The 15,814-nt window shown below is 44.0% G+C and overlaps 2 protein-coding genes across 2 annotated transcripts; one reads left to right on the top strand and one right to left on the bottom strand.

The window, feature by feature from the left end:
• Positions 1-352: 352 nt before the first annotated feature.
• Positions 353-8,498, bottom strand: LOC109745965 (disease resistance protein RGA2-like). The gene is made up of 4 exons (XM_020305077.4): positions 8,282-8,498; positions 8,099-8,193; positions 864-7,048; positions 353-672 (listed from the first exon to the last, which is right to left on the bottom strand). Exons 3-4 carry the CDS (start codon positions 5,017-5,019, stop codon positions 563-565), a joined length of 4,266 nt encoding a protein of 1,421 aa, XP_020160666.1. The 5' UTR covers positions 5,020-7,048; positions 8,099-8,193; positions 8,282-8,498; the 3' UTR covers positions 353-562.
• A 1,326-nt stretch (positions 8,499-9,824) lies between these two features.
• On the top strand, positions 9,825-11,096 carry LOC109745966 (glutenin, low molecular weight subunit PTDUCD1). The gene has a single exon (XM_020305078.4). The coding sequence runs from the start codon at positions 9,879-9,881 to the stop codon at positions 10,926-10,928; it is 1,050 nt and encodes a 349-aa protein (XP_020160667.1). The 5' UTR covers positions 9,825-9,878; the 3' UTR covers positions 10,929-11,096.
• Positions 11,097-15,814: the final 4,718 nt, after the last annotated feature.

A 15,814-nucleotide genomic window follows, 5' to 3' on the forward strand; every position in this document is an offset into this window, starting at 1 on the left:
AAAATACTGGCGCCATGCTGGCCACGGGCTGTAACATTTTTCACCATGCCTGAGTGCCTCCACAGGTCTGCACGCTGTGACTCGCCGATCCCTCCTGCCCCATCAACCACTGCCTGTCCGAGGGTTACCGCCGGTTCGTTCCCCTACATCGAAGCCGCAGCAGTCAAACATCAGCTCCGACGAGCCGTCCACACGCCGGGTCACCTCTGTCAAAACCGCCGCCGTGGGCCTGCCTTGACCCGCTGTCGTTCACGCGGTCCGGTCGCCTCCATCACCGCGCGTCAAACCGCCCTCGTCCCCGTGCGAGCACGCCCACGCAGTCAGGTCGCCACCATCGCAAAGCAAAAACAGATAGATACATAGATAGCTCAGAGACACACATGTGAGTATATTGTCCTAATTTCTACTGAACCGGGGAAATTCATTTGATTCACATAACAAATATCTCAACTAGGTAGAGGCCAAACCTCAACAAAGCCGATTGATTACAGTCACGACATAATCTTGTACATTGTTCAGAGCAATCGAAATCCACACCCTTTCTACGTGGTTTCCAACCTGTTTACTCCTGCATGGTGGATTGTTGTCGCTCCTTGGCTTCTTGAGCGGCCTCCCTCTGCTCACGGACTAGCCTTGGCATCTCCTTCCATGTCTTTGGTTTAAGTGCCATCACTGCACATATTGCAAATGCTGTCAGATTAACAAAAATGTACAAACTAATGTAGCATGAAAATTTATACGTGACAGTAAAATAATGGAGAGCAAACTTGTTCAAACGTGCTGGCGTGGTAGATTTAATGGAACAGATTACTGCATCTGTTTGTTAAATGTGGCAAAGATAGAAGGACGTGCTGCAAGCATACCTTCATACCGGGCATCTAGGTATTTGGTGTTGATGCTGCCCGGTTGCTGCTGGAGGCATCTAGGGAGCTTCTTTATAGCAGGGCAGCCTGTAATTTTAAGATACCGGAGAGACCTGTATACTTGCGGCTCATTCGGTAGGGATGCCAGGGTACTGCATCTTTGAAGATCAAGGATTTCCAGCGATGGGGGATGCTCTCCCGACAGACACTCCAGCGATGTCAACCCACTTGTGCCCATAATGTCCAGTCTCCTGAGGGGCGCAGGCAGACGGAGAGTCCCCACCAACATGCCAGTACAATACCGTATTACTAGAGATTCAAGATGGGGAGGAAGTAAATGCTCTCTTGCAGTTGGTGCTGTTGCTGCTGGTGGCTGTGGCATGATAGGACTTCTGCTTCTGGAGGTAGTGGCTTCTGGTTTCTGGAGCCCGCCCAGCTGGCATGATAGGACTTGAATGCTATTGCAGCTGTGAATATATATGGTCTTTAAGGATGGAGGCAGACTTAGAACCGCTTGTAAGCTTCCACATCCGACTAAACGTAGATATTCTAGGCATGGACAGAAGTGATTCATGGGTGAGGATGGCAACTCTGATACAGCTGCAGGCATGATTGCCTCACTGCTAGAAGATACTTGGACTAACTCGGCCATGCCCTGCTGCTTGCCGAATATGGGCTCAAGCTTATGGCACTGACAAATTTCCATTTTCTTGAGAGATGCCGGGACGTTGAACATCTCTACTAAACTTGGGCAGCTTTCTATGCGAAGAGACTCCAGACCTCTCAGGCGTTCACTCCTTCCGGATGCCAATGGCTCAAGAGGAGCTTGTGCATATCCAGTCAGGTTTTTGCAGTTTCTAATCCTTAATCTCCTCAAGGATACCAAGCTTTGGAACACTTTCTCTGGCCAGTGGACGAGCACATCACATCCATCAATTTCCAAATCTTTAAGGTGTACAAAATAGTCCCATGGCTCTGGTGCACCTTCTCCAAAGAACATGTTGCAGCATCCTAACTCCATAACTGTAACAGAGGATTCCTGGTTCCATTTCTCCTTGCTGTCCACTGGTACAATTGAAGTGCACTCAGCCTCTGATGTTGTTTCTGTGTATTCTAGCTTCAGTGTCAGCTTGGTCAGCGAAGACAAATATTTGTCTACAAAATGGAACAACTCTTGCTTGCCATCTTCAATTTCTAGTACACTGAGTTTTGGTGCTTCAGGTAAATCTACTAGCTTTGGGCATTTCTGAACTGATAGTGTCTCAACCTGAGGAAACAATATCGGTTCTCCTTCGACAGCTGCATCCCATTTATGAAAACTCTTCAAGTCTTCCAATGCAAGTACCTTTAGAGCAGGAAATGCTGACTGTACTAATCTATAACCTCCACTACAACTTTCATGAACCAGCGGTGCTTCACACAATGGTACCAGCTTTCCACAATACCAAATAAACAAGTTCTCAAGCAGAGAAAATGGTGTGCATACCAGTCTATTACCTCCACGACTTGGTTCTCCAAGCAATGGTGCTTCAGGTAATGCTATCAACTTTCCACAATGCCGAATAAACAACGTCTCAAGCAGAGGAAATATTATCTGTTCTTCGTGTCTCTCATTTATTTCCCACCATCTCTCAAAATCCAATAAATGCTCTAGTGTAAGCACCTTCAGTTTTGGAAACGTGAAGGATGTGCCACAACTGAACAAAAACTGCATTCTTTCACAACGAGAAAGATGGATCTCAACCATGTTTTGCAACATACCCATACACTTCCCTCCATATTTATATATCTTTAGAACCTGCAGCCCACCATGAGGTTCGAACTTGTCGAGCACCTTGCTGTCACCAACTTCAGTCCATCTTAATGTCAGTTCACGGAGATCCTTCTTGTTTCCAAGATTCACCACTTTTTCCTCTGCTTTTTTAACATTCTCTACCCGGCGTAGCTCTAGCTGATCACCAAGGTTTAAATGCTGCAGCTCTAGCTGACCACCAAGGTTTGCCACTTTTGCGTCTGCTTTTTCAACATTCTCTACCTGGCATAGCTCTAGCTGACCACCAATGTTTAGACCATGCAGCTCTCCAACATCAGCGCAATCAGGGCCAGGAACTCCTGCTACAAAAACTGTGAGTGTCTGCAGCTTAGTGAGATTTTCAAGTCCTGGAGGCATGCTCTTCAACTTCCGACATCCATGAGTGTAGAGGTGGCAGAGGGAAGTCATATACTTCATTTGCCTTGGAAGTCGTTCAAGATAACGGCAGTTGGAAACGTCCAACACTTGCAGGTTATATAGAATACTTATATCCTCAGGAAGTGCTTCGATATCACTCCACGAGAGATCAAGGTACCTCAGGTGATGCAGATACTTTGGTTTGAGCGGAAATGATTCTGTTCCCAGACAGAGCTTCAAGGCATGCAAAGTGTTGTATTTTGATACATGCTTCAATGGGCTGTACACATCACTATCACATAGCAATGTTTGAATAGCTGGGGATCTTTTCTCCAAAGAATCATTCAAAATACCTTCTGTTCCTTCACATGATAAGAACAAATGCCGCACAGTATCTCCAAGCCACTCAATTTTACTTAGCTCCATAGTCACAGCAACACATTCCTTTCCCATAACAGACATTGCAATATCATGCATAAGATCGTGGATTTTACATGTTGTTCTGGAATAATACTCCCAATCTTCTTTACTCTTCTCTATATCCAGAAAGAATGACCTTGAAGCAAGCTCATCAAAAATAAGTTGTCCAATGGTTTCAAGACTATCTTCCTTGTGTTCAGGGATAAAGCCGTTTGCGATCCATAGTTGGATAAGCTTCTCCACATCAATCTTGTAATCTTTGGGAAATACAGCACAAAAAGCAAAGCACTGCTTCATGTGCGACGGCAAGTCGTTGTAGCTAAGCTTGAGTATTGGCAAGATTCCAGTTTCCTCAGTGCAAATGCTGCTTCTAGATGCTATAGCCTTCCATTCTTTCACGGTGGTCTTGGTACGAAGTACAGAGCCCAGTGCACATGCAGCTAAAGGAGAGCCAGAACATCTCTTCACAATTTCATCAACTATCTCCACTAGTTCAGCAGGCTTTTCTTTGTCCAGGCTGAATGCTCTAGCCTCAATAATTTTCTTTATGAAGTGATCCTCCAAAGCATTGAGATTGTAGGCTGCCCTATCTGCACCCATAATTTCAGCAACTCGTTTATCACGAGTTGTTGTCAACACTGCACTGCCCATGCCACCATGCTGAAGACATACCTTCAGCCTTTCCCACTTACGTAACTCTTTGTTGTCCCAAACATCATCTAATACAAGGAGATACCGCTGTCCGTTGACCAGTTTTTGAAGTCTATCCAGTGGTGGTTTGTCTGTATCAACATTCTTACTGGGAGATGCTTCAACTATACTCTTGGCCAAGGAGTTCACATCAAAGGTATCAGAGACACAGACCCAGAGCAGCAACTGGAAATGCTTCTGAATTTCAGGATCATTGTATATGAGCTGCGCTAATGTGGTCTTGCCGAGGCCCCCCATTCCAACAATGGGAACAACTGTGAAATCCGCATTGTTAGCTTGACCAAGTAGTGTAGCAACAATATTCTTCTTATCCTTGTCTCTGGATCTGCTGGCAATTTCTTGCAAGTCGGTGATAACAGAATCCGTCTGCCTCCACTGCTTGGGCACCGGCGGCTGTGGTCGGTACTTGAACCTAAAGGCATGCATCTCCGCTATAAGGACATCAATGCCCTTCAGAATCCGGCAAAGCTTGCGACCCATTTTGTAACGGAACACAATACGGTTGTGAGTAGGGAATAGCTTTATTACATCGAAGCCAAGCTCTCTGTAGTGCCCCTTCTTCCTGGCTTCACGGCGGAGTGCTTCGTACTTGAATTCATCGAAGACTTCATTTGCCTCATAGGCCACAGTCTTGAGCTCCTGGAGCCAGGCTTTGGCACCATCTCTATGAGCCGTCGCCTGCTCCTCGGCGTCAGTCATGACGTCAAGGATGGCTGGAAGCTTGCGCTTGAGAATCTTGTGCTGCTCCTCCATTCCCTCCATCACCTTGTACTGGTCCAGGAGGGAGTTGCCCGCCTTGTTCACCAGCATGGACACCAGCGGCCGGATGGCCATGGCGGCCACCACCTCCACCATTGGAACGCCCACACGATTGGCACAGCAACACGAAGCACAGTGTGGAATGGAGAATGGAATGGTGTGAGCAAGACGTGCTTGCTTTGCTAGTAATGAAACTGGAAGCCAAGGTGAGTATTGACTTTCTGGGAGCGAAGTGGATGAGCTCGCGTTACGGGAACCAATCACAACTATCCAATCCTGAACAGCTCAGCACTGGGCATTGTTTTTGGGCTGATGCATAATAGGACAATCAGCATACCACATTAACAGCTGGGGGCATCTTCATTTCTTAATGAGACACAACCAGAGTGCAAGACGACGCGGGCAACCATAATATTGCAAGTAGATCATTGTATTAGGTATTTGTGTCAGTACATCCAATCCAGTTTTTCAAAAGTGACGTTTCACTGGCTGTGACCTTAGCAGATGGTACGAATTTCCTTAACAAATACAAAGAGTTGCAGGAATGCAAATTAAATAATTACTTCCACTGGCTAGACGTGTGACAGCACACCTACTGCCTAACTACAGCATATACTTATCTCAAGTGCCTGCCGCCCAGGGAGACCAGAATAATGGTGTTCTTGGATTAGTTGAACCTTCAATGCATCACTACTTATCACCGAAGCAAGTGGTTATTTTATTGTTCATTTTTTTTTTGGAATGGCCTCTAAGTATGATTGAGTACAGGATTGATCTCAGAGCAAACATAATCGGCTGGCAGAGAATTATATCTTGTTCATATAGTCTGATGCAATTTCGTGGTTACACACTCCTCAGTTTTTATAACTAAATACAGAATTTTAATCTGTTGACAGATCAGACAAACGTAGAAACAATTAGCAATAGCCCCAATGAGATTATATGCAGCATCATTTTAATCGGAAAGCAATTGCCCTCATGAGATCAGCAACCATACACAGTGCCAATATAAAAAGGTGGCTCGTACTAACGACGCAGGTTTCAAATTAATCAAGTGGCTAAACCGAGGCATCGACAGCCATATGGGACAATGTGCACTTCAATTAGAAAATGAACACTTGCAGGCAGTAAAATAATTTATGTCAGTACACCCACGATATTGCAAATAGAGTATTAATTACGTATTTGTGTCAGTACATCCAATGCAGTTTTTCAAAAGTGACGTCCCATTGGCTGTGACCTTAGCAAATGGTACGAATTTTCGTTCTAAGTACTACAAAAAGTTGCAGGAATGCAAATTAAACAATTACCTCCCATGTCTAGACGTGTGAGAGCACACCTACTGTGCAACAACAAAATATATTTCATCTCGGGCACTTACCGCACAGGGAGGACCACGATATTGGTTTTCGTGAATCTAAAATACATCACATGCTTCCTGCTGAAGAGGGAAGACCCGGTGGCAAGTGGTTAATTTCTTGTCCTTTTTTAATGACACCTCTAACTAACATTGAAGGGGCATGATTGATCTCAGAGATGAGCATAATAAGCTGGCAGATGACCATCCCTTGCTCATATGGACGAATGATACACTTAATATACTGATATGATAAAATACAACTTGACAATCTCCTGATATTCGACGATGAAAGATATGTATGAGTATGCGATACAATTTGGTGGGCTTAATATGTTCCGTTATTGAGAGACAGTGAAAAGCGGAATAAAGGGCAGGGTGGAATTCTCTATATCAGGTTAAGGAGATCGTCTTAACTAACTAAAATCAGATGAAGCCTAACTTTGCAACCATACGACGGAAGCAACAAAAATAAAGACAGGGAGCCAGAACAGAACAAAGATAAATTCCAGTGCCCTTTTATTGATCACTGCCTATGGCCATATAGATGAGATCTGGGACTCGGCCAGCTGCAACATTCCTCTAGAAAGCACATTTCCGCTGATGCACATATGAAATACGACAGTACAAAGCAGAATAAACTCTGAGATTATACAGATGACTGGATGCTGTAACTAACTTGGATATTGCTCCACCGAAGACGGACTTTCTTCTCAGACATCAGAGAGAAACGGAATATCCATGCCAACTGCTTCTCCTCGACTCCACCTGCATAGCGCGCATAGGCGGAAATTTATGTCGGTACATTTGATGCAGTTTTTCAAGTGACAATGCATCCGCTGTGACAATAAGAAATGGTATAAATTTTATTTCCAATTACCAAAGGTCGAGGAATGCAAATTAAAAAATTACATGCACTGACAGGTGGCAGCACACATACAGTGCACCTATAAAATACAATTCATCTCGAGGGCATCACATGCTTCCTGCTGAAGAGAGAAGACCCGGAGGCAAGTGGTTAATTTCTTGTATTTTTTTAATGACACCTCTAAGTAACATTGAAAGGGCATGATCGATCTCAGGAATGAGCATAATAAGCTGGCAGATGACTACCCCTTGTTCATATGATAAAACTCAACTTGACATTCCCCTCTTATTTGCCGATGAAAGATATGTATGAGTATGCGATACAATTTGGTGACCTTTTTTATTTTTTGAGGGCTACATTTGGTGGGCTTAATTAATATGTTCCATTATTGTGAGACAGTGAAAACGGGCATAAGGAGCCATATGGAATTCTTGTTATCAGCTAAATAATGAGATCGGCTTGACTAACTAAAATCAGATCAGGCCTAACTTTGCAACCATACAACGGAAGCAACAAAAACAAAGACACGGAGCTAGAAACAACAGTGGCGTTAGAAGATGAATTCCAGTGCCCTTTAATTGATCACTGCCTATGGCCATATAAATAAAATGAGATCTGGGACTCGGCCAGCTGCAACACGACTCTAGAAAGCACATTTTCCTCTGATGCACATATGAAATACTGACTGTACAAAACAGAATAAACACTGAGATTATACAGATGATTGGATGCTGTAACTAAGTTGGATATCGCGGCGCGCATAGGCGGAAATGAGAGAGAAACGGAATGTCCAAAGCCACAAATGTACATCGCTGTCAGGCTACCCAGCTGAATCCTGCTTCCTGCTGACCCTCCTGATTCACGCAGACGCAGCTAGCATGGAGATGGGCACGCCTCTCGAATTCATGTGAATCGAATCGCTGGAAGAGACGGACGGACAGGATCAATACCTTTGTGTCGACGGGGAGGGGAGGCCGGAGTGGCTGCCGTCGACGTACGGCGCGCAGCCGACGGGGGAGCTCCGGGACCTTCTTGTCGACACCATCTGCAATGGAAGTAAAAAAGAGCTGTTAGAAGAGGATACGAGAGAGGCTCACGGTAGGAAGGAATGGGGAAGGGGGATGAGTGAGTACCTCGAGCGGCCGCGGTGGTGGTGGGCGGGCGGATGCGGAGGGTGGGAGGGAGGCTGACACCTCCGCCGCCACAGACGTACGTGGAGCGGCCACGGGCGTTGCGTTCTGGTAGAGGCCACGGGCAGTGGGGTCCGGGAGACGTCGTGCGCCGGCGAGGAGGACGGGGAAGGGGAGACGAAGACGACGCGGATCGGCGGAGTGTGGGCTGGGCTTGTGACGTTGGGGCCTCCGAAAACTATAGCCCAGTTCGAATTGGTGCCCTTACACACACAGCGCTTACGTCGGCTAAATCCTATTTGGCGCCTTCAGCGCCCGCTATAGGTCTTTCGGCCGGCCCAGTTTCGACATTTTTTCTGTGTTTCCAAAAGGCAAAAAGGGCGCTAGAGCTGGGTATCGAAAACGCTACAACCACTCAACCACACCCCTTGGTGTGATTGATTACATGTTTTCTCGTCTTTTCTTATGCTTCTTTTCCTTTTTATTCCTTTTTTTCTTTCTTTTTTCAAATTCGCAAAACTGTTTCTTCATGAATATTTTCTGCAAATCGATGAACTTTTCTCTTTGAATTTGATGATTTTTTTCGAAAAATTTGATGAACGTTTTTTCAGATCCGATGAACTTTTTTTTGAATTCCATGAACTTTTTTCAAATTCGATGAACTATTTTTCGAATTCAATGAACTTTTTCTGAATTCGATGAACTTTATTTCGAATTCAATGAACTTTTGATCGAATTTGATGAACTTTTTTAAATTTGATGAACTTTTTCAAATTCTGATGAACTTTTTGAAAGGACAAGAGTACATACCGTAGCAAAACGGTTTGTTTTTTCCAAGAAAATCAGTACACACTGTAGCATTTTTTGAGCGAGAGAAATAAAAAAGTGATCGAGCGGTAGCTAGCGACCGAGCGGCGACAGCAGCGAGCGTTGCTGGGCCAGGCCCATGCAAGCGACGCAGTGGGCGCCGTGTTCACTCGCTCCACCTCTGCATTGATGTCTCTAGCTTGTAGCAATTGCCATCCTTTACATGTAAAGAGGATTTGATGAGTCATGTCATGCTCTATAGGCGTCAGTTCATCTTATCACCTTAGAGGAAAATACAAAGTTAGTTTTTCGAAAAGCAACCGAGCCTAGAAGAACCGTACCCTCGACACGCAAGGCTTTAGCATATCTTAATAGCCGAGACACGATTGCGACTTGGTTCCACACAAGTTTCGTCTTTCTTGTTAATGGCTGACAGCCCATACAAGATTCCAAACTCGGTTGCAAAAGTGATACTATCCTGATAAGTGCGTGACATGTAAAGTGAATAAGGTGATTCATCTATAGCAAACTTTAGGATTTCTATACTTTGTGTATAATCATATGCACAACTAAAAAGCAACTTTGATGATCAATCCAAAAGTACGCTTGTAGCTAGTGCAACCTAACACAATGTACCAAAAATCCATTTCAGAAACATCCAAACATAATTATTAAAGCTGATGGAAAGAAGGAAAGAGATGGTGCCCGGGCTACTATAAATAGGCATGAAGTATCAAGATCATCACAGGCACAATCATCAAAACCAAGCAATACTAGTTAACACCAATCCACCATGAAGACCTTCCTCATCTTTGCTCTCCTTGCCATTGCGGCGACAAGTGCCATTGCACAAATGGAGACTAGCCGCGTCCCTGGTTTGGAGAAACCATGGCAGCAACAACCATTACCACCACAACAACAACCACCATGTTCACAGCAACAACAACCATTTCCACAGCAACAACAACCAATTATTATACTGCAACAATCACCATTTTCGCAGCAACAACAACCAGTTCTGCCGCAACAGCAACCAGTTATTATACTGCAACAACCACCATTTTCGCAGCAACAACAACCAGTTCTACCACAACAACCACCATTTTCACAACAACAACAACAACAACAACAACCACCACCATTTTCGCAGCAACAACAACCAGTTCTACCACAACAACCACCATTTTCACAACAACAACAACCACCATTTTCGCAGCAGCAACAACCATCTTCACAACAACCACCTTTTCCACAACAACACCAACAGTTTCCACAACAACAAATCCCTGTTGTTCAACCATCCGTTTTGCAGCAGCTAAACCCATGCAAGGTGTTCCTCCAACAGCAGTGTAGCCATGTGGCAATGTCGCAACGTCTTGCTAGGTCACAAATGTGGCAACAGAGTAGTTGCCATGTGATGCAACAACAATGTTGCCAACAGCTGCCGCAAATCCCCGAACAATCCCGCTCTGAGGCAATCCGTGCCATCGTCTACTCCATCATCCTGCAAGAACAACAACAGGGTTTTGTCCAACCTCAGCAGCAACAACCCCAACAGTCGGGCCAAGGTGTCTCCGAACACCAACAGCAGTCGCAGCAGCAGCAGCAACTCGGACAGTGTTCTTTCCAACAACCTCAACAACTACAACAATTGGGTCAGCAGCCTCAACAACAACAGATACCACAGGGTATATTCTTGCAGCCACACCAGATATCTCAACTTGAGGTGATGACTTCCATTGCACTCCGTACCTTGCCAACGATGTGCGGTGTCAACGTGCCGTTGTACAGCTCGACCACTATTATGCCATTCAGCATTGGCACTGGAGTTGGTGGCTACTGATAAGAAAAGATTTCTAGTAATATATAGTCGTTAGATCACCGTTGTTTAGTCGATGGATATGTCGATGTAGCGGTGACAAATAAAGTGTCACACAAACGTCATGTGTGACCCGCGCAAACTAGTAGTTAAATTCTGGAATAAAATACAAATAAAGTTTTCTCTAGACAATGTTCATACCGGCGTTCTGTGGACGTCGATGTGACTACCATGCTTGCAAGTTCATAAGTTCGTCTTGTCTGGTCACAAACCTGGTGCGTTAATTTATTATTCATGTATAGAAATAATCAAGATTTAAATATAATAGTGTTATTGTAAAATTTTGGTTGAGTTGAAGCAAGGACTAACATACAACTCTTTAATGGTTGGAGATTCAAGATCTTATTTTTATTGGTTTGTATCTGGTTCCAACTACCACCATGGTCTACAGTGACAACCACAACTGGTTTGATCGTTAACTCTCTTTGCTTGGTTTTTTTGCAAATATGTTCATTGATTCTTTGCACAATTTTTTTGTCAAGAAAAAGGTCAGCTTTTGCTTGAACTTCACACACACACACCACTACATAGTTAATTCGAAATAAGTTGCTGGTGATGTCCTAGACCAGCTAGCACAGTCAGTGTGTGTGGGGAGGGGGAGTTGTTGCATGCGTATTCTTCGCGCATTATTTTATTTTGTTCTTTTGATGCTCTTACACCATACCACATTTTTACTTGATGGAAAGCAAAATAAACAACGCAGCTAGAAACCATAGAACTTGATACTGGGTGTGTGTCAACTTCACATCCTCCTCCTTACGTCATTTCAATTGGAAAGCAATAGCCCTCATGAGATCAGATATCCATACATAATGCCAAAATAAACAAGGTGATGGCATTAACGATGCAAGTTTTAAATTAGTCAAATGGCTAAACTGAGGCACCGGCAGCCATATGAGACATCCACGAGCATGTAATCCATCTTATTGCAAGTAGAGCACTGTATTATGTATTTATGTCAGAACATCCAGTGCAGTTTTTCAAAATGACGTTCCATTGGCTGCAACTAGCAAATGATACGAATTTTCTTTCCAAATACTACAAAAAGTTGCAGGATTGCAAATTAAACAATTACCTCGACTGACTAGACGTGAAACAACACACCTGCTGTGCAGCAACAACAGATAATTCATCTCAAGCACCTACCCAGCAGGGATTAGTTCTCGTGAATTCATGGAATTTAGAATGCATCACATGCTTACTGCTGAAGAGACAAGACCCAGAAGCAAGTGGTCACTTTCTTGTCCTCTTTAAATGACACCTGTAATTAAGATTGAGTACATCATCGAACTCAGAAGTGACCATAATCTGCTGGTAGACCATTATTTCTTGTTCATATGAACATACATAATACTTAATATACTGACATGATACAAGGCAACTTGACAATCTCCTGTTATTCGAAGATGAAAGATATATATGAGTATGCGATTCAATTTGGTGAGCTTAATATGTGCCGTTATTGTGAAACAGTGAAAGACTGAATAAAGGGACATATGGAATTCTTTTTATCATAATAACGAGTTTCTAAACACAGAACGAAAGCAACAAAAAATAAAGACAGAGCGCTAAAATTTCAGAGAAGTTTTTGAAGATATAAAATGCAGTGCCCTTTTATTGATCACTGCCTATAGCCATATAAATAAGGTCTGGGACTCGGTTCGCTGCAACAAGCCTCTAGAAAGCACATTTCCTCTGATGCACATATGAAATTTGAGAGTAAAACATAAAAACGCCGAGATATACGGATGATTTAATGATGTAACTAACTTGGATATCCTTCTAGTGACCACGGAATGGACAAATTTTCTTCCGAGACGTCGAAAAGGGATGGAACCTCCACACCCACTGCTTCTCCTTCACCTGCATAGCGTGCGTAGGCGGAAATTTGATGAGTATTTGAAGTGACATCCACATAGAGCAGGAGTTATTCGGCTAGCAAAGTGCAAATGTACATCACTCTCAGGCTACAAGACTGAATTCTGCTCGATGATCTTCCTGATTCATGCAGCGGATATGCAAATGGGCGTGCCCCTTGAATTCATGTGAATCAAATTGCAGAAGAGACGGACAAACAGGGTTAATATATACCTTATTTCTTGTGTTGACGGGATGGCTGGAGTGGCTGTCGTCGATGTACGGCCCGCACTCGACGAAGAGCTTGAAGACCCTCTTGCGAAGACCATCTGCGAGAGGAAGCAAGAGTTGAGGTCAGAAGAGGGTACAGTAGAGGTTGAGGGTGGGAAGGAAGGCATCAACACTAGTAGAAAAAGGGCCTAATGTGAAGCACATTAGTCCCGGTTTGTAACAAAACCGGCACTAATGTGTCCATTAGTGCCGGTTCCAACGGCTAGGCGGGCGGAGCTAAATTAGACTGAATTGAACTTGTTCTTTATAACTAGCTTGGGACAGAAAAATTACTATGAAATGCACTTGATTATACTTGATTTTATGGGCTACAAAAAATATCATCCAAAAATGCTCTAAAAAACACGTTCTAAAGTAGGTTTGGCAGGAGATGCGGCACATTATCATTCAGAAATTAGACCAAGATAAATGTGGAGTTGGCGGCTCAACACTCTATAAGACTGTAACAGGTTGTCCCAGTGTCTCAGTCCTTTAGGACATAGATCCAGAAAATGTAGAACTAACATATTAGCGGTTAGGATCATATTTGCAATGTGGGAACTTGGTGCGCTCGCTCCAACATGCCTAGTGGAAGCATGTGTCCTCTGATGCACATATGAAATATGACTGGTACAAAACATAAGAAACACTGAGATTATACGGATGATTGGATGCTGTGGCTAACTTGTGTGTCGCTCCAGTCAACTGAGTGGACGAACTCGCTAAGAGCTTTCTTCTCGGAGATCAAAGGGGACGGAACTTCCTAAGAGCTTTTGATTCAACCTCCATGCTAACTAACTACTTCTCCACCTGTTTAGTGGGCGTAGGAGAAAATTTGATGAGTATTTGAAGTGACGTCCACATAGAGCACATAGCTATATTCAGTTAGAAAAGCCACAAATGTACATCACATCCAGATTAATGGAGGTGGAATGTGAATGTGTGTGCCCTTAAATTCAGGTGAATCAAATCGCAGAAGAGCCAGACGAATAGGATAGATACCTTGAGTGGACGTGGAGGACGGAGTGTCTGCAGACAATGTATGGCCCACACCTGAAGGAGACCTTCTTGCCGAAAGCATCTGCAAGAGGAAGTAAGAACATGGTTGTTGACATCAGATTTTGGCATGGTACAAAAAGCAATTAAGATTGCCCCAAATGGAGAAGTGATTTACATGAAAAAGTTCCATTTTGTCGACCTGAACATCTTTGAAGTTTGTGCCATCGCCATCTAATCTCATCTCGAAGGCCAAAGTTATGTTCGAAATACTGAGATTTTGTATCCAGAGCACTGTTCGGCCGATTATGCCTCAAGGGATGGTCACTTTCTACATGAATTGTCTTCGTCTCATCAAAACGGTCGATTTTGATAAAAATTCATGTCAATCCGAGGTTGTATGTAAAAGTTAGAGCCACCCGAGTGCGGTCATGAGCCAAAAGTGGCGAGTAATAGTCTATTTTGCACGAGCAATTCGTCCCTGAAGTTGGCATCTATTCGAAACATGTTTAACATGAATGTTGTTCGTCTCGGTGAAACGGTTAAATTTGGTTCTTACATGATTTTGATCTGAGGTCATTTACTACCCAAAAAATGACCCGCAAGGTGAAGCCAATTTTTAGATCGAATAGTTTTGGGAAGTTCGGATCGAACAATCCGAATAGGAATCAAATTAGGGTTTTGGACATGAATTCTAACCTTTCCTTGCACGGGAAGTCCATCCACCTCTTATATACATGAGGGGTGACGGCCGATTGAGAAACAACACACAATCGCAAAACCCATCTACAAACTTTCATCTCCTATCCTACTTTTCTGCTTCTCGTTCATCAGTGTTCTTTGCTTCGGAGAGCTCTGATCTATGAAGTCCTAGGGGTGGGCGAACCAACCTAGGGCAGCCCATCACTGTCGTGCGGCCAGACAGGGTCTCTTCCGACCGCGTGGGGTTTCGGGTCTTCAAAAGCGCTCGCCGGATTGTATTGCGTACCACTCTTCCGGTGAGCCTCCTTCGGCGATGTGTCTTGCGTATCGCGCTCGACGCCGAGGGTACACGGTGACGTGTTTGTGTGTGAACACACTTTTTGGCGACTCCGCTGGGGACCAAAGAGCAATCATCATCATCCATCATGGTCAATCTTCCCAAGCCATCTGAAGTGGATGCCGATAACATCAACAAGCCCAATTTTGAGGAATTATCGGCAGAACATCGCCAAGCTTGTGAGTAGTACAAGAAGGCACGTGAAGGGAAGGAGATGCAGGAGTTCCTTGCTAAGTTCAAAAAGGATCGCCAAGGCAACATCACTTCAATTGAAGAAATCAAGTTTCCTCCTCTTCACAATGAGTAGGTAGAGTCGGCTGAAATCACTACTCTTATTGCTCAGAATAATGATCGAAAAAATACTCCTCAATCATCTAATGGTAGAAAATAATACTGATCGAAAAAATACTCCTCAATCATCTAATGGTAGTGGTAGTATGTCTGCTGGTGTGGAAAACTTTAGTCCAAATTTACCTATTCCAGCGGTGCTGCCCATGCCATTGAATTCTTATCCCAGTCAGACAAACCAACTTGTTGCTCCACCATTTAATCCAGCCAGGAATATGCCAAGTTCAGTGAATCCAACTGCATTGCTAGGTTATGGTTCGGCAAGTCCAAGTGGATTGCTGCCGAACTATGGTATAACATACACACCACCATCTCTTCCGACTAGCACTATACCAACTAG

Source organism: Aegilops tauschii, chromosome 1 (assembly GCF_002575655.3).
Source record: "Aegilops tauschii subsp. strangulata cultivar AL8/78 chromosome 1, Aet v6.0, whole genome shotgun sequence".
Taxonomy (NCBI): Eukaryota; Viridiplantae; Streptophyta; class Magnoliopsida; order Poales; family Poaceae; genus Aegilops; species Aegilops tauschii.